The 20356-nt window shown below is 43.5% G+C and overlaps 1 protein-coding gene across 1 annotated transcript in view; it reads right to left on the reverse strand.

The window, feature by feature from the left end:
* The window catches only part of HIPK3 (homeodomain interacting protein kinase 3), a 969278-nt gene that overhangs the window by 24918 nt on the left and 924004 nt on the right, over window positions 1-20356 (reverse strand). The window contains exon 12 of the mRNA XM_044059447.1: window positions 18928-19061. Coding sequence (XP_043915382.1) covers window positions 18928-19061 — 134 coding nt within the window. The remainder of the gene's footprint in view (window positions 1-18927; window positions 19062-20356) is intronic.

Raw genomic sequence — 20356 nt, forward strand, 5'->3', positions numbered from 1 at the left:
ACCTGGCTATGATGGGAACTGGAGCAGCCAAGCTGTGAGCTTCAGGGACTGCAGAGAAGGATGAAGATCCCCCCGATGGGTGAGTTAGAAGGTCTGGAACTGGGTCCAGAATCCAAGGATCCTCCAAAAGATGAAGTCGAAGGAAGGGAACCAAACCTGATGAGGCCAATGAAGGGCTATTAGAATGATGGTCCTTCCCAGGGTTTTTGCTTTCTGTAGAATCTTGGGTATCAACGGGATTGGTGGAAATGCATAGAGGAGACCGGGAGGCCAAGTGTGTACGAGTGTGTCCCTTGGGGTTTCTCCCGGAGGGGGAATCAGGGCAAAGTAGCTTCTGTATTTTGTGTTCATGTGACTGGTAAAAAGGTCGCAAGGCTGGCCCCACCTGTGGAATATCCTGTCCACTATTTCTTTCTTGAGGGACCACTCATGAGGCAATAAGATTGCTCTGCTCAGTTTGTCTGCTATCATGTTGGATCTCCCCGGGATGTGCATTGCCAACAGAAAGTGCTGGGTGGAAACAGCCCACTGCAAACCTCTGACAGCCTCGTGACAAAGAGGGTAAGACCTGGTTCCTCCTTGTTTGTTTAAATACCAGACCACCGACATGTTGTCTATCTGAATCGCAATCGTACCCAGAGGAAGAGAGTCCTGAAAATACTGCAATGCCAAAAGTACTGCTCTCATCTCCAGGACATTGATATGCAGATGTGTCTCTTGATTGGTGCATGTGCCTTGGGCAGCCTTTCTCTGAAAATGCCCCCCCCATCAGGGAAGCGTCCGTGGTCACTGTGGCCGCTGGAGGGGGTAGCACAAATGGGCGTCCTATCGTGACATGAAGTGAAGTCAACCACCATTGAAGGTCTTTCTTGCAAGAATTTGTGATCATTATAGTGCGAGTCATGGGGAGCTCTTGGTAAGATCATTGGGTGAACAACAGCCATTGTAGAATCTGCATGTGCATACGAGCTAGTGGTATGGCTAGAATTGCTGCTGTCATCATGCCTAATAATTTCAGAATTTCTGATGCTGGTGCTCTGTCTTTTGATATTAGAATGTTGACAAAGAAGAAAGACTCTTTCTATTGGAAGCCTTAGTGTGGTGGAGGTGGTATCCAACTCTGCCCCGATAAAAAATGATATGCTGCGATGGTGACAAGGCAGATTTTTCTGAGTTGATTGTAATAGCCAGATGATTGTAGAGTGACACAGAGGACTCCCTGGCCTGAATGAGTTGATGCCTGGTGGTGGCGGTAAGGAGCCAATCGCCTAGGTACGGAAACACCTGGAATCCTAGACACCTCAAGTGAGCCGTGACCACTGCCATGCATTTAGTGAACACTCTGTGGGGCTGTAGTGAGACCAAAGGGCAGGGCTCGAAAATTGGTAATGATTGGCTCCCAGACGGAAACGCAGGTGATCCCTGGATGGTCTGGCCATTTTTATGTGGTAGTATGCATCCTTGAGATCTATCAAGCACATCCAATTGCCTTTCCCTAAGAAAAGAAGTATAGACTTAAGCGTGACCATCCGAAACTTCTCTTTCTTTACGTATTGGTTCAGTCCGCTGAGGTCCAATATGGGTCTCCAGTCCCTCGTCTTCTTTGGAACCAAAAAGAATCTTGAGTAAGTTCCAGATCCTGTCTGGTCTGCTGGGACTGGTTGGATGACTCTCTTTCTTAGCAACGTTTGGACCTCTACTGTTGCCTGTTCCCTGTAACTGGGTGGAACCTCGGGATTTTTCTTATGATTGGAGGGGGTGTGGCGAATGGGATGAAGTATCCTCTGGAAATTATACTTTGTACCCAGCTTTCTTTTGTCATTTTGAGCCAGGCATCTGGATACAAAGATAAGCGACCCCCGACTGCCTCCAGAGCAGGGACAGTCAGGCCTCCTTTCAGGAGCGCTGGTATGGCTTCCCAGAAAAGTGATCTCTGTCGCCCTGGTGTTGCGTACCCCCTCTACCGCGAGGGAGGCATCTTCCATTATTGCCCCCTCCTCTTCACCACGTGTCCTGAAAGGCTCCTTGGGCTTTTCGGAACCACATTTTTCCCCGCTTTGACCTTTAGGGTAGGGTCGGTAGGGGTGGAAAAATGGTCCCCAACGGCAGACCGTCTTTCCATCCTGTTCACACCTGGTTAAGGTTTCCTTCATTTTAGGCCCAAAAAGGGATGAGCCATCAAAATTTGAATAGATAAACAGTGGGTACTACTGTTAGTAACTGTGTGGGGCTGTTATAGTGGTACTGTCTTTGGTATTATTTAAAAGGCATTGAATCACACTAACAATTTGTTTTTTAGACTTGGTTAAAATGTGTGCATTTGTAAACACTTGTTATATCAAATTTTAGTGCAACAGTAATATGGTTGCTTGTTTGTTTGAAAAACAGTACTTGTTTTAAGTATTTTATTGGTATTTTAAATATGTATTGTTTATTTTTGAACTGCAGTGTGCTGCATTCAGTGAATCTTTCACTTGTATGCATTTATATGCATACATTGACACATTTGTATTAAACTGGATATTTTGTTTTGTGTTACAAAATTAGCTTTTGTGCTTCAGAGGGAAGGGTTCATTCTGGGAGTGTTAGCTGCCACACCCAACAATCTTTGGTTCTGGACCATGTGGTGTGACAAGTGGACTATTTAAACTCTTGCTTCTAAGGAAGTGTGTATCTGATGAAGTTAAACTATTGCGGATTAACGAAAAGTGTTTTATCATTTTTGAGCTCAATAAATACTGTTTTTATGGATCTAGTTGGACTCAACTGGTGTGTGATACAGGTCTACTCAGGATTCTTTGGTGTGGACCAAAGGGAGTGTTCATGAAGGAAGACTTGAAAGGCTTCGTGAAGGAACACAAGCGCATCCAGGAATGTCGCCTAAGAGCAACTCTTGTACCTGCTGCCCAACTCGTTCCATCAGCTGCATAACAGATGAGGCACATGGATGAGTTGACAATAGAATTGAGGGTAGCAAGCTGGGTGGCAACTTTGTTGGAAACTCCTGCAGCTACTGTACCCTGATGAGAATCTCCCAACTCCTTAAGGAGATCTCTTTGCAACCTAGTAAAATGGGTTAAATAGTTCAGCAAATGGAAAGAAAAGATTGCTAAACTAAACATGTGCATCCCATATCTATCCATAAACCTGGAGTCTCTGTTAGGAGGATGGAAAGACAAGGAAGTCTCAGACATTTCCTTTTTGGTGGCTGCTGCCACCACCATGGCATCAAACAGAACACCTTTTGTTAAGAATGTTTTGTCGAGGGGGGCAGAAATTAATTTATTAGGCCTCCTAGGGACAGGCTCCATAGTATCCGGAGTCTCCCATGCCCTTTGAGAGACCAGCTGCATCAGCCCATCAAAGGGCGGAGACACCCAAGAGATGAAGGGCTGAGACCCGAAAGCCTTCAGGAGAATTGACTCATCCTCAGTAGGGCTTTTGGACCGTCAGTCACCCCTCTGCCTAAGGATCTCAACTATCACATTGAAGGAGATATCCTCAGAGGGGGACCATGGGGACCCTTCTGACTCATCTAAGTCAGTATCCGATGTTAGAGACTCCTGGGGGGAGTCTAGGTGTTTCCTCTTGCACAATCTCTTCCTGGGAACCTCATCAGTGGGAGCTTCTGGTGAGGTCTCGAACAAGCAGGGGCCACCTAATGGGGTTTCCTGAGGCTCTGGGTCTCTACGCTTGGTCAGGATGTGTGTGGCAGAAGCAGACACAGGCACTTTAGGGGAGGAGGAAGGCAGACCTCAGGTTGAGGATGTGCTAGGAGACATGAATCTCCTCATGGCATCAAAAGCACCTCTGCTCCGATGCGAGGGAACCGACGGATCCGAAGAAGCCATCAACACCCCCTTGCACCGGGACAGTGGGCTTCGAGCCTGAGGTAGGAGCCAAACTCATCCGAGCCTAGGCCCCGAGAGGCAAAGTCAGAACCAACAAGTCGGTCCAACTGTCCTCCCCGGACCAGACCAGAGAGTGTCAGCTCCTACAGTCCTCAATCGGCACCTAGGACGTCAGAGTACACAGAGCCAAAGACACTGGAGCAGGTGTCGGCTCCAAGGGTTCCACTAACATCAGGTCTGCCTCCTCTAGCTCTGAAGAACCAGCATGGCTCGGAGGAGGAATAGAGTCAGTGCAATGGTCTTTGGCTCCGAAGCCATTTGCGTCGAAGCCAATAACATTTTTGCTAATGCAGGTGCCAATAACAACTTCTCTACCACACGAGCCACATCCAGATCCGACAGGCTGATAGATGATCGAGAAGAGCCTACCGAAGGTGGTACCGACTGCAGAATTGGACTCTTCGGTGCTTCAGACACTGGTTCCAAGACTGGGGACCGGCTCCGAAAAGTAAAGACTGACGGCTCTCAATGGCAGTGGAGCCAAAGTCAAAGACTTCTTTGATTTCTTGGAGTCCGATGTCTTGGAAGACTTTGACTTGCTGGATCCATCCTGGTCACTCAAAGCTTCCTGGAACGAAGGCTTAAGCAACCCTCTATCGATAAGTTTCTTCTTCCTTTCCTGCAGGACCCTTGAGGAGAAGGAATGACAAACTGAACTATCTTGCAAATGCAGAGCCCCTAGACAGTAAACACAATTACCGTGGCTGTCTGCAACATGCATCTTTTGGCCACACTTTGGGCACTTTTTGAAGCCAGACTTTGGGTGCTTATCTTGGTCAGCCATATTAATGTCAGAAAAAATTACTGTTACCACAAAAAAATTAAACAGTAATTATTCACAAAACCCTGGAAAAATTGCAGGTTAAATCACACAATAATAAATCTGCACAGAAGCCTTAAATAAAAGCATGCTAAATAACACACACACACGCACAATATAACAAGGTTTACTGTAACTTCCAACAGTAATAAGAACCAGGCCTTATCTAAAAATGCAGAAGGCTAGATAGACCACACAGCAAACGACTATAACTATCTAAGCTATAAATATCTGAGAAATGTGACAAGGTCACTGAATAACGCACTGCAAACTGAGAAATAAACAACCTTATCGCCTACCATGAACCTGTATGTCAAGCAAAGTTCTTCATTAGAACTCTTCAAGAAAAATCTTGATGAGTGGATGGGAAATAGGAAATACACCCCGGGGATCACTTCTGTCTCTGCTCGACAGTGGCACAGGAAAATAACTTTCTTGGGTGGCATAAGCCAGGGAAGCTTGTTAGCTAGGCTTACGTAGACCCTTGGGCTGATAGCCTACCTATGAACATAATTATTTAAGGTTTACTGTACTAAGCCTTATTTATAAAAAGCAGAAGGCTAGATAGACCACGGCAAGTAGAGAAACTACTACTAAACCAGGCCTAAAAGAGGCCAACTAGAAATTTATTAAGAACAGTAAAGGGGAAGGGAAAATGCACTGAAAAGCTATAAGAGCTTTATCAACAATCCTAACTAACTATAATCTTCTCTTTCGGCTGTTCCCGTTAGGGGTCGCCACAGCAGATCATCTGTTTCCATTTCTTCCTGTCCTCTGCATATTGCTCTGTCACACCAACCGCCTGCATGTCCTCTCTCACCCAAGTCCATAAACCTTATCTTAGGCCTTCCTCTTACCTGGCAGCTCCATCCTTAGCATCCTTTTCCCAATATACCCATCATCCCTCCTCAGCACATGTCCAAACCAACGCAATCTCACCTCTCTGGCTTTGTCTCCAAACCATCCAACCTGAGCTGACCCTCTAATATACTGATTCCTAATCTTGTCCATCCTTGTCACACCCAGTGCAAATCTTAACATCTTTAACTCTGCAGCTTCCAGCTCTGACTACTGCCTTTTTGTCAATGCCACTGTCTCCAACCCATACAACATAGCTGGTCTCACTACTCTCTTGTAGACCTTCCCTTTCACTCTTACTGGTACCCGTCTGTCACAAATTACTCCTGACACTCTTCTCCACCCATTCCACCCTGCCTGTACTCTCTTCGCCTCTCTTCCACACTCACCATTACTCTGAACTGTTGATCCCAAGTACTTAAGCTCATCCACCTTCGCCAACTCTACTCCCTGCATCCTCACCATTCCTCTATCCCCCTCTCATTCACACACACATATTCTGTCTTAGTCCTGCTGACCTTCATTCTTCTCCTCTCTAGAGCATATCTCCACCTCTCCAGGGTCTCCCTCAACCTGATCCCTACTCTCACTACAGATCAGAATGTCATCTGCAAACATCATAGTCCATGGGTCCTCCTATCTGATGTCGCCTGTCAACCTGTCCATCATCATTGCAAACAAGAAAGGGCTCAGAGCTGATCCTTGATGTAATCCCACCTCCACCTTAAACTGATCTGTCACTCCCACTGCAGACTTCACCACTGTCACACTACCCTCGTACATATCCTGTACCACTCTTACATACTTCTGTGGCACTCCTGACTTCCTCATACGATACCACAACTCCTCTCTAGGCACCCTATCTATTGCTTTCTCCACGTCCACAAAGACACAATGCAACTCCTTCTGACCTTCCCTATATTTCTTCATCAACAGTCTCAGAGTAAACAATGCATCTGTAGTGCTCTTTCCTGGCATGAAACCATACTGCTGATCACTAATCATCACCTCCCTTCTTAACCTAGCTTCCACTATTCTTTCCCATAACTTCAAGCTGTGACTGATCAGTTTTACCCCTCTGTAGTTACAACTCTACACATCACCCTTATTCTTAACAATAGGTACAAAACACTTTTTCTCCACTCCTCAGGCATCCTCTGACTTTTCAAGATTTCAGTAAACAATCTGGTTAAGAACTACACTGCCATCTCTCCTAAGCACCTCCATGCTTCCACTGGTTTGTCATCTGGACCAACAGCCTTTCCATTCTTCATCCTCTTCATAGCGCTTCCTCCTTGCTATTCTGTTTCACTTCCTGATTCACTATCCCCACATCATCCAACCTTCTCTCTCTCTAATTCTATTCATTCATCAGCCCCTCAAAGTACTCTTTCCATCTGCTCAACACACTATCTTTGCTTGTGAGTATGTTTTTCTCACTATCCTTTATCACCCTTACCTGCTGCACATCTTTCCCAGCTTGGTCCCTCTGTCTAGCCAATCGGTACAGGTCATTTTCTCCCTCTTTAGTGTCCAACCTTTCGTACAACTCTCCATATGCCTTATCCTTAGCCTTTGCCACATCTCTCTTTGCTCATCTCCTTATACTCCTGTCTACTTTCTTCATCTCTCTGACAATCCCACTTCTTCTTCGCCAGCCTCTTCCTCTGTATACTCTCCTGTACTTCCTCATTCCACCACCAGGTCTCCTTGTCCTCCTTCCCCTGTCCAGATGTCACACCAAAGCACCTTTCTAGCTGTCTCCCTTACCATCTCTGCTGTAGTTACCCAGCTATTCGGTAACTCTTCACTGCCCCCTCCCCAGTGCCTGTTTTAATTCTTCCCTTAACTCCACCTCACAATCACCCTTTTTCAACTTCCACCATTTGAACCTTGGCACTGCACTCACACTTGTCCTCCTCCTCCTCTTGATAACCAACGGCATCCTACAGACCACCATTCTATGCTGCCTAACTACACTTTCTACTGTCACCACTTTACAGTCTCCAATCTCCTTCAGACTGGCCCTCCTGCATAGGATATAATCCACCTGTGTGCATCTTCCTCCACTCTTGTACATCACCCTGTGCTCCTCCCTCTTCTTAAAATACGTATTCACCACAGCCATGTCCATCCTTTTCGCAAAATCCACAATCATCTGACCTTCTGCATTCCGCTCCTTAACACCATACCTGCCCATCACTTTCTCATCCCCTCTGTTCCCCTCACCAACATGCCCAATGAAATCCGCTCCAATCACCAGTCTCTCACCCTTGGGTACACTCACTACTACTTCATCCAACTCACTCCAAATTTTTCTTTCTCATCCATTGCACACCCAACTTGCACTAACAACTTTCATCATTACACCATCAATTTCCAGCTTCATAAACATTACTCTATCAGACACTCTTTTCACCTCCACAACACTCTTGGCATACTGTTCCCTCAGGATAATCCCTACCCCAATTCCTCCTCCCATTCACGCCATGATAGAACAATTTGAACCCACCTCCTATACACCTGGCCTTACTCCCCTTCCATCTGGTCTCTTGCACACACAATATATCAACCTTCCTTCTCTCCATCAAATCAGCCAGCTCTCTTCCTATACTAGTCATACTGTCAACATTCAAAGTTCCTACTCTCACTACTACACTCCTAACCTTCCTCCTCTCTTTCTGCTTTCGGGCATGCCTTCCCCCTCTTCGGTGGTGGTTGTTGTTAACCCGGGCCTCGATCGATCCGGTATGGAAATCTGTATTGTTGTCCGCATATGTTATTTGGCAGAGGTTTTACACCGGCTGCCCTTCCTGACATAACCCTCCCCATTTATCCAGGCTTGGGACTGGCACGAAGAAATGCACTGGCTTGTGCATCCCCAGTGGCCGGGTTCTAACTAACTATACTAAACAGCAAAAATTTTGAATAAGATAGCAATAAAAAAACAGCTTAACTGGCCCGAGCTAAATCAGAACCTCAGATCTGCTGCAGCGGCAAACTAGATCTGGGGTAATTCTAGGTGCATCATGGGATAGGGACTTGACCTCGAGCTATTTGAAGACCTCGAGCTTTGCAATTGGCCGTATTGGAGCCGAGGGATCGGCTCCGAACCCATCAGTAAAGAATGAATGGCGAGATTGAACAACTTTACATCTCACATTTTTTCTAATACTACAAATTTCATCTAATTTGTCCTTTACTAAAACCTCTGGGTAGCCTCTTGCTACAAATTTACTACATAGATTGGTATCTTCCAATTCAAAATCTTCATCGTTATTGTTAATTTAACTCTCATTAATTGCCCCTTGATTACATTTTACTTTGTTTTTTGAGGATGCATGCTGCTAAAATGCAAATAAGCATTAATATGCACATTCTTTTTGCTAATCTTAGTATACAATTTCCCATTTTCCTTGAACACTATTATATCCAAGTATGCTATGCTTAAATCATTTATATATGTTAAAAATACATTGAAAGAATCTACTCCCCCTCTCCATATCAAAAACACAATCAAAATGCTTGTATATTACTATATTATCAATAAACTTATCAACCAATACATTAGTTTTCTCCCAACCATTCATGAAAATGTTGGCATAACTGGGCACCGTAGCTGCGCCCATTGCCACTCCATTGACTTGATGCTAAATAACCTCATTGAACCTGAAAAAAAGTAGCCAAGAATAACATCCATCATTTCCATAAGTAGCCCCACTGTGTTGCTTGAAAACAACTTTAAAGTGATTAATTCAACTCTGATTGTTTCCATTCCCTCTACATTCAGAATCACAGTGTACAAAAACTTAATGTCTAAAGTAACTAATAAATCAGCATCTAATGCATCAACATTCATTCATGATTTTCTAAACAAATTCAAAAGTGTCTGATATATGAATTACTCTTCAAAGCAACTTTTTGCACGTGCTTATCAACAAAAATTGAAATGGCTTCTGTTTTTGTGCCTTTACTAGCCACAATTGGCCTGAGGGGTGTATTGTCTAAATCCTTACGGATTTTCGGCAAACCAAAAAACCTACTAAACTTAGGGGAATCATTTCTTAAATATTTTCTTCTTTTCTCAGTAATCCCACCTGTGTAAAACCATTCCTCAATCAAAGAATCTATAAATGCACAAGATTTTTTTGACTTTCATAAAACACACTTGCTCATAGTATGTAGTACCAGCTCCCTATTTTATAATGCTTACCCATAGCATTATTTTCATCTCTTGATTCTACTGCCAGTTTGGTTTGTGCTCATACATCCTTTTACTTAAAAAAAAAAAAAAAAAGATGTAATCAATGAACTAAGGGGTTTTACTAGAAAGCTTAAATTTTAAACTTTTGTATGAAGATACCGGCAAAGATGATGTGTTTTTTCGACCAAGTACTTATAACCATCATTAAGAAAAGAACTTGAGATTTTTTTTTAGCTATGACAGAGCTGCAAATAATTGAGCTTTTGGACAATCAAAGTGACTATAAGTATTACAATATATCTGTATATGAACACCATATGTTTTTTGATTTAATTAATGATGATGACATTTTAATTTGCAAAGCTGATAAAGGGAATTCATTGGTATTGTTAGACACATCTGTTTATGTGGATAAAAACAGAAGTTATGTACTCACCATAACGTTCCATCTCAGTAGCTGTACTTCATTTGTCTTCAACCTGTGGGTATTTGGATCCGAATCGGATGCAAGATGGCCACATTACTATCATCTGATCTGAGCTCCAAGCTTCTCCCCTTACCCATAATGCTCCCGTCTCCTTCCTTCCCTCAGATCGAGTTTGCTGTTCAGAAAAACACAAGCCCAACTCAATCAGACCTTACCACTAATGGCAACCAAAACTAAGCCAAACATAAACCAGGAGAGCCACAACAGTGCTTCTCTCCCAAATACAAGGTTAGAACAATAGTGACAAGGTCAGGGGGAAGGAGGGGGGATGGTTGAACACAAATGAAGTACAACTACTCAGATGGAACATTATGGTGAGTACATAACTTCTTTATCTGAAGTAGTTGACTTAATTTGGTCTTCAACCTGTGGGACAGAGTCCCTAGCTACCAACACCTAGGAGGCCCTCATGGAAGGATATTCAGTAGCACCGCAGAGCCAAAGGATGCCCTACTCCTGGATACAATGTCCAATTTGTAATAAGATATGAAGGTATGAGATGAGGAACAAGTAGCTGCAGAACAAATATCATCCAGCGACACCCTAGACCAAAAGGCTGCTGAGGTAGCCATAGACCTAGTGGAGTGGGCTTTCACCTGACCTGGAGGGGAAAGGCCTCTATCAGAATATGCTTGAATGATACATTAGGAATTCCAGCGAGCAATGGTCACTTTAGAAATTGGCTTGCCCAGAAAAGGTTTCGAATAGGATACAAACAACTGATCAGATTTGCAAAAGGATTTTGTTGTGTGTGTAAATAAAACCTCAGGTGTCTGTGCACATCCAGCAAGTGTAATTTGCATTCTCCCCTACTTTGGAAATTTGGAAAGAAAACAGGAAGATTGATAGTTTGATTGATACTGGCTTCCGAAGCCACCATGGGAAGAAAGGAAAGATTAGCACACAGGAAAACCCTGTCCTTATGAAAAACCATGTAAGGAACTTTAATGGACAATGCTTGAAGTTCCGATATCCTCCTACCAAAAGTGATAGCTACCAAAAAGGCAGTTTTCCAAGACAGGAATTGTAAATCTGATGCCGCAAGCTCAAAAGGAGGAGAGACTAGAGCCTGAAGTACAAAGGTGAGGTCTCATGGAGGTGTAGGATCTTTCACCGGGGGTCTTAAAAGGAAGGTACCTTTAAGGAAGGTCTTGCAAAGTCTGGAAGAAGCTAGGGAAGCCATGCTTTTCCCCCACATGGAAGTTAGAGATGGCAGCCAGTTGGACTTTAACAGTAGAGGAACTAGCACCCTGGTAAAAGATGCCAGCTAGAAATTCCAGAACAACCGAAACTGGAGCCGTGAACGAATCTAGGTTCCATTGAGAGGCCCATATTGAGAACCGTTTCCACTTGCTACGATAGATTTTCTTGGCGGAAGACTTGTAGCAGCCAAGCAGTGAGTTTCAGACTACCCAGGTCTGGGTAAAGAATCCCCGAGGGATGCAAAATGAGATCCGGAACCGGATTCAAAATCCATGGTGAAACTGCCAGGTGAGACAAAAGGGAGGGGAACCAGACTTGACGAGGCCAGAATGGGGCAATGAGGATTACTGTGCTCCCCAACCTGCGAGTTTTCTGAAGATATTTCAGAATGAGAGGTAACAGAGGGTAGGCATAAAGAATACCAGGAGGCCAAGCATGAACCACTGCATCTCTGGGGGTTCCCCCTGAGGGGGATTCAGAGCAAAGTCGTCGCTGCATTTCGCATTGGAAGAAGATGCGAAGTGATCACAGCAAGGCTGACCCAACTTGAGGAAGATCTGTTCCGCTACTGAAGGATTCAGAGACCACTCGTAAGGCATCAGAATAGCCCTGCTGAGCTTGTCTGCTAGAATGTTGGACCTTCCAGAAATGTGCATTGCCACCAGAAAGTGGCTGGTGGAAATCACCCATTCCCACACTCTTATGGTCTCGCAACAAAGGAGGTAAAATCTGGTTCCGCCCTGTTTGTATACCAGACTGCTGACATGTTGTCTGACTGAAGAGCAATAGTCCCTAGAGGAAGACGGGCATGAAGGGCTTGCAACGCTAGAATAACCACCCTCATCTCCAGGACACTGACATACAAATTGGTCTCGGAAGAGGACCACATGCCTTGGACAGTCCTTCCCAAGCAATGCCCCCTCACCCTAGCTGGGAAGCATCCATGGTCACTGTGGTTTGTGGGAACTCGCATATAAAGTCGTGCAAAGGGTGGAAGATTGATTGTGGCTGCCATGGAACCCAGAGCCTGCAGAACAGCCTCCGCTGGAGGAAGATGAGCCTGGAGAAATGTTAGAAACATGAAGTCTTAAATTGTGTACCCTTTCTGGAGTGAAGTAAACCTCCATTTGTATGGTGTCCAACAGAGCTCCTATGAAGTCTAGGGTCTGGACTGGAGTCAGTGACGATTTGCTGAGGTTTATAGTAATGCCCAGACTGTTCACTAATACCAGGAAATAGTCCCTGGCTTGGCACAGCAGACGTTTGGAGGGGGCAGCAAGGAGCCAATCGTCCAGGTAAGAAAAGACCTGAATTCCCTGAAGTCTTAGGTGAGCCGCTACTACCGCCATCACTCTGGTAAACACCTTGGGGGCTGTGGTGAGACCAAAGCGGAGGGCCCTGAACTGATAATGACTGGCTCTTAGACGGAAGCGGAGAAACCTGCAGGAGCACCTGTTCATTTTGGTAGAATAGTACATGTCCTGGAGGTCATTCGAGCACATCCAATCTTTTTCCTACAGGTAGGGCAGGATGGACTGAAGGGTGACCATCTGCAACTTTTCTTTGGCTACAGAAAGGTTCAGGGTGGAAAGATCCAGAACGGGTCTTATATCTCCCGTCTTTTCTGGCACTAAAAAGAACCTGGAATAAATGCCCAATCCAGATTGGTCTTGGGGGATGGTTTGGATGACTCGTTTTCTTAGCAGCTTGTCTATTTCCAGTGTTGCTACATCCTTTTGCATGGGTGGAACAGCTGGGAGGTGTTTTGGTTGGAGAAGTGGCTCTATGAATGGGATGCAATAACCTGTGGATATGATTTGCAACACCGAACGGTCTGTTGTTACAGACTCCCACTTTGTTGGGTGTAGTGAGAGACGACCCCCGACTGCCTCCAGAGACTAGCAGTTGGGCAGCCCCTCAGGGTTGCTGCGTGGATCTGAGAATGGTTCTCGTGACCTGACATTCCTTGGACCCCCTTTGCCTCTGGGCCGGGGCCTATCATAACCCCCTCTGCCTCTGGGGGAAGATGAGTCCTGAGTGTCCTGGGAGAACTGAGACTTCCGGAATCAAATATTATTAGCCCCTCACTGATTCCTAGAAAAGGATCTTTGAGGGGCAGAGAAGCAGATCCCGATGGCAGACCGTGTTTTCCTGTCTTTCTCACTCTGAATCAATGTCACGCACAGACTTCCCAAACAGGGAAGAACCATCATAGGGGGCACTAGCAAAGGACGCCTTGAAGGGTTCCGAGAACTGACACAGCCGGAGCCGGGCATGATGCCTCATGGCAACACTGGACCCGGCCTCCCTGGTGGCTCCCTCCATAGCATGGGAAAGGAGTCGCATGGCCACATTGGCTACTGCCTTTAGAGTGGCCATTCTTGCAAACGTCTTGCCCTCTGCCATGGACTCCAGGGGCGATTCAGCAACTTCCTTCACCAGGTCACACTGTAGTCGGATGACATGCGTTATATAGTTCAGCACCCTTATGGTAAAGGTTGCTGAAGCATACACCTGCTTCCCCAAATGGCCCACAGACCTCGACTCACGGTCAGGAGGATGGACCACAAAGCTCTCCTGTATGAGCTCTTTCTTTGTAGCAGCTGTCACCATCATAGCATCTACTGGGGACCCCTTACTCCAGCTAGCCCTGCCTGATGGAGGACTGAGAATTTTATATGGATGCTTAGGAAATGGCTCCACTGTGTCCAGTTCCTTCCATGCCCGAGTTATCAGGTCCACAAGAAAGTCTGCGGGAGGGGACACCCAGGAGGTAGATGGGCCCGTGCCAAATGCCTCTAGGAACACCGACTCATCAAGGGTTGGTTTTTGGACAGACCACCTCCCCCTTTGGTGAAGGAGTTCTGTGATGTTTCCAAAGAAGACATCTTCGGGGGTGACCTGGAGAAACCTTCCCCTTCCTCCAAGTCAGCGTCATCCGTGAGGGACTCTGGAGAGGAGTCCAGGTGCCTCCTTTTGCATGTCCATTTGCGAGGAGCCTCCTTAGTGGGACTCTCTGGAAGGGACTCGCAAACAAGTTGCTCTCGAGTGGGAGCTTTCCTGAGGCAACTCAAGCACGGGCTTGTCCCTGAGGGGACAAGAGAGTCGGGGCCATACCCAGAGTCGAGGTAGTTAGGACGGAGTCCAAGGAGAAGATGGTCAGAGGTCTCGACGCACTCGAGAAGACCCTTTCCACCACGTGAAAAGCTGAGGGACAGTGGACATCCTGAGAAACGAGCAGAGGAGCCTCTTCCCTTGGATCCAATGGGGGAGTCGGAGCATTGGAGCACACACTGTAGGAGCCGAAATGCCGAGAGGGAGACTGCGCTCCGACAAGCTCTGAGCCGACAGCACCCCCTCGAATCCGATCCAAACCAGTCGGATCAGACACACTCAAAGCAATGGCCGGCACCGAGGTATAGGGTACTGTTGGTGCTGACCCTCCAACCCCAAGGGGCTTCAGATCCAGAGAGTCCAAAACAGACAGCTGTATTGGAGAAGGAGTTATAGGGGTGAAGAAAGGTTGTGAGCTCCCCGCTCCAAAGGAAGAGGGGGCTGGCATGACTCCCACCTGGATCTGGGTGCAGATGAACTTCCGCATCATCCTGTCCATCTCAGCCTCACTAAGTCTACAGACTGACCTTGAAGATGAAGCTGGCTACATCGTCTGGGAGTTCCGGTGAGGGAAGTCCTTGAAGGCAGTCTGGATATCTCCGGTTCTGGGGAGAACCTGGGTCATCGGAGCCAAGGAGTACTGGGTCTAGGCGGGGTCTTTGCTTTTGCTGGGGGCCCTGCCAGAGCTGAGCGGTTTCAAAACCTTTTCCTAGACTTATCTTTTTGGTGCTTGTCTCCCTCCCCACACCTCATGGCAGGAGTTTGAGTCCCAGAGGCCTGGGGAGAAGACGACGTAGAAGTGGTAGCAGGAGATGCTGCTGAAGCAGAAGTTACAAGGACAGCCAACCCCGGATGAAGGGAGCAAGCCCTTCATGATCAACTTAGCCCTTCTGTCCTTCAAGGCCCGATGGTTGAAGCCCACGCAGATAGGGCAGGAAGTAAATGGGCCGCCCCAAACACACTACGCACAGTGTGTGGCCATCAGCCGAGGAGAGCTTATTGCCACACTCTGTGCATTTCCTAAAAACTGGCTTGGGGGTCTCAGTCGTCTTAGGACCAACAAACTAACTCTGTCACACTGTGGAACTCACACACACACACTCAGTCAAGGTGGAAGGGAGCAGGAAGGCCAAAAGGAAATCAACTACTTTTTTTTTTTTTTTAACTTAGACAGTACACCGATGGACAGCGTGAGTATAGGGAGGTTAAGGGTTTCAAGAAAGGGAACCTAGCCTCACAACTCAAAAGGAAAACCAGAAAACTTACCCAATAAGCCAGGAACTCAACGACCACAATGCGTAGCTTTTCAGCAGCAAATGAGATCTGAGGGAAGGACGGAGACAGGGGAATGTTATGGGTAAGGGGAGGAGCTTGGAGCTCAGATCAGGTGCTAGTGATGCGGCTGTCCTGGATCCGAATACCCAAAAGTTGAAGACCAAATTAAGTCAACTATTTCAGATTGTAGTATCAGCTAACGTAGTGCACATACTATGAGAGCAAGTGTGTTTTATGAAAGTCAAAAAATCTTATGCATTTATAGATTCTTTGATTGAGGAATGGTTTTACACAGGTACGATTACTGGGAAAATAAGAAAATCTTTAATAAATGATTCCCCTAAGTTTAGTAGGTTTTTTGGTTTGCCATAAATCCATAAGGATTTAGACAATCCACCCTTCAGGCCAACTGTTGCTAGTGAAGGCACAAAAACAGAAAGCATTTCAATTTTTGTTGATAAGCACTTGCAAAAAGTGGTCTTTAAGAGTAATTCATACATCAAAAACATGTTTGACTTTGTTGAGAAAATCATGAATGCTGATGTATTAGATTCTGATTTATTAGTTACTTTAGACCTTAAGTCTTTGTACACCGTGCCTCTGAATGTAGAGGGAATAGAAACAGTCAGTTGAATTAGTCACTTCGAAGTTGTTTTCAAGTAACACAGTGGGGCTATTTATGGAAATGTTGGATGTTATTCTTAGCTACAGTTGTTTCAGGTTCAATGAGGTTATTTACCATCAAATCAATTGAGTGGCAATGGGCGCAGCTATGGCACCCAGTTATGCCAACATTTTCAGGAATGGTTGGGAGAAAACTAATATATTGGTTGAAGTTTATTGATAATATAGTAATATACAAGTGTTTTATTGACGGCGTGTTTTTGATATGGAGAGGGGGAGTTGATTCTTTCAATGTATTTTAACATACATAAATTGTGTTAGCTTATATTTGCAGTTTACATCAACTTATGATTTGCTAAGCATAGCATATTTGGATGTAATAGTGTTCAAGGAAAATGGGAAATTATATACTAAGATTAGCAAAAAGAATGTGCATAATAATGCATACTTGCATTTTAGCAGCATGCATCAACAAAAAACAAAGGAAAATGTAATCAAGGGGCAATTAATGAGTTAATAAATTAATGATAAGAGACGAAGATTCTGAATTGGAAAGCACCAATCTATGTAGCAAGAGGCTACCCAGGAGGTTTTAGTAAAGGACAAATTAGATGAAATTTGTGGTATTAGAAAAAATGTAAGTTCTATTATATCCAAATGTAAGGATGCTGATTATAGCGTTGCTATGCAAATTTCTAATAGTGTAGATACAGTAGCCATAAAGCGGATCATTAATAATAATTGGAAGATTTTAAAAAGCTGCCAAGAAGTTTATAAGGCAGTAGGAGAACAACCAATTTATGTGCAGAAGAGGGGTATAAGTTTTACAAACTTCTTCCAGAATAAATTAAATATCAAAAGAGCCAAGGGTTACCAATGAAGGGATGCATAAATGTCTAGCTTGCAATTTATGTGATTTGGTATATGATGGTATTAAAGAAATGATTATTAATAATTATAAAAATAATATATCTAGGAGTTTTACATGTAAATCAAAATATGTAGTGTATTTAATTATTTGCAAATTATGCGAGTCATTTTATGTAGGACGTACTAGCAGAGAATTAAATAATAGGATGTATGAGCACAAACAGGCAGCAGAATCAAGAGATGAAAATAATGCTATGGGTAAGCATTACAAAACAGGGACTTGTCAGATAAATTTTAAGTTCCTGGTGTTAGGGGAAACAAAAGGGTATGAAGCAAAGTTTAATGCAGAGGAAGAGCTCGGCTGGCTTGAATATTTATGGTAAGTCAGGCTGAATGCATATAATCTACCAGGACTAAATAGATGCAAAGACTTTGTGGCTTATTTGAAAAGGAAAGGGTTAAGACATTAATTATAAGAAGTCGTGTGTCATTAATTAATGGATTTAATGGAGTATTTAAATGCATTTTGTAAAGTTGTATATTTAGTCTGATGAAGTCTCAGTTTTGGAGACGATCGCACTTACTGAATTGGTTGAATAAAAGTTTGGTGTCTTTTTACGACCATTTTTGTTTGTATTAGGAAGAAACAAGACCTATTTTTGCTCCTCAACTTAACGTTGGGGGGGGCAGAACTGAACGGAAACCTAGGATATCTGAAATGTAGTCAGAACTTGATCCTTTACATTACGGAGCAGACATTCCTTTCTTGATGAAATAAGACCTTTCCAAAGCAAGATGCTAAACTTAGTTCACATGTCAGCTTTTTCTGAAAACCTATAATTTTAAATGGCCTGTCATATTAAAATCTAGTGATACTAGTAAAGGGTTGTTAAAAAGAAGAATATTTGTCTAAAGGGTGAAAAAAGACTTTCAACGGAGACATCTTATAGACTTGCACAAGTGATTAAGTTTTAATAGCATTTTAAAAAGCAGAACATCCTAGGGTTTACTGTGCATATTTTTACTGTACAAATGAAACTTTTTTCTTACATTGCCACATACACCTTTTGCCTTAATCTGTTTCAAGATTTCACAAAGTACTTACTTTGGAGAAAATATTTTAAAATGTGAGCTTTAAAACTGTTTAAATATTGCAAGCTACTCATAACAGCAAATGTATTTTGTGAGCAGGCAGAATTACTCACAGTACATGTTAGATTACAATTTCAGTCTCCTAAATCAATCAGTTGGCATTACACCAAGAAAGAAAATATTTCCTAGTTTCAGCTATAGTTAAATAAAAAATGAAAAAGTACAAAACCATCTCAAAACCAAATTGGGATACTTTTGCATATGGGAAGAAAAGCAGATTAAAATATAAGCATAAAAGACCAAGCTTTAAACATTTTAAATCAACATGGATTGCTACTTTAAATCATTAAAATACCAGCAAAAAATATGGAACTTTAAACATTTAGTACATACACTACTACTTTAAAATGACAAATAACCTGTACAAACACACTGTGTAATACATTTTAAAGGCTACAGGTATACACACCTGACCAAAGTTGACATGCTGCTGTTGGTGTTGGAATGCTGATGCTGGTTTATGGTGACGACTGCCAACTGTGGAGTACTGGTTTATTCTTGCAGGGGCTGACCTTCCTTTCTTTAACAAATGGCATGTGCTGTCTGGAAAGAAATCATGAAAATGATTTTTTTGTTCTTTTTCTTCAAGCAATAACTTACTCAAGACTGAAATTCATCTGTATGTTAATTCACATTTAAGTCACTTTATTTTCCTACAGCAGGGCACTGTGATGGACACCACTTGGGCTACAGGTAATAATCTAAGTATGGGGGGAAAAAAACAAAGGCCAAGTCCATAAAAACTCTCTCCTCCTTTTTAAGCTACATTCTATGTGTCTGTCTGCAAATTATTACTAAACACAAAAACACCCAGTTTGATATTTTCCCTGCAGCCATCATGCTATAGATTGTTAATATATGTTACTTCTCTATTCAATAACTACAATATTTCTGTTAATTTCCTTCTTTTTTGTTAAAACATGTTCATGTAAGAAATAAACATTTAAAAATCATGTAAATAAGCTCATGTGTATATGTTTTTACCCTGCAATTATAAATGTACATCATACGAAACTTAAATGTGGAGCTTTCTTCCCCAGGCCTCTGCTGAAAATGAGTTTTGCCCAGTCGGACTTTTCCTGGTCAACAAAAATAAATAAACTGTAGCATAACTATTCATCACAACCGAAGTTGCTTCAAAAATGTAGCAGGCAAGGGATGCTTCGAGATACGAATGCCCTGTCACTGTGTAGTACCAAATAAGAAAACTAATTATGAAGATTATTTGAAAACACAGTAAAAATAATAGAAAAAATTATACCACCACAGTCATAAGTAAATCATCCTTCCTACCCTTTGGGAAAGGAAAATGCAGCACATGTTCTAATAGATCACTGCTGCAGTAGCCTAAACTATATGGGTCCTACCACCTGTGACGAGCCAGCTTTTCAATGCTTAAGGGTGCCTTCCAAGCTGTCCAACTGTCAGGAGTTTCACACCATATAAAGGACATTTGGGAGTGCAAATTACCTCAGAGCATTTTTTGCCTAGGAAGGGAAGCAAGAGCCCTGAAAGAGCAATGTTAGGAAACAATTCATCAGTAATCTACACTAAATTCTCAGTTAACCGGCACCCATGGGGATTGGTAGATACCAGATAACTGTAGTTTCTGATTGCTTGAGAGCTGCTATTAAAAATAGGCCTTGCAAATACTGTACCCTATACCATTTGTTTGGTTTGACTTGTTCTCAGGTTGGAGAGAGAAGGAATTTATTACTATCTTCCTTTTTTTAAAAGTCTAAAACTTTAAAAACGTAAGGTATATTTCTGCAGGGGGGAGGAAATTACAAAATGCAACATGTAAAAATAGTACTGTATTTCAATTTTTTTTAAATTTG

The sequence above is a fragment of the Protopterus annectens genome, chromosome 17.part0, assembly GCF_019279795.1.
Source record: "Protopterus annectens isolate FY-2018-M chromosome 17.part0, PAN1.0, whole genome shotgun sequence".
In the NCBI taxonomy this organism is placed as follows: Eukaryota; Metazoa; Chordata; order Ceratodontiformes; family Protopteridae; genus Protopterus; species Protopterus annectens.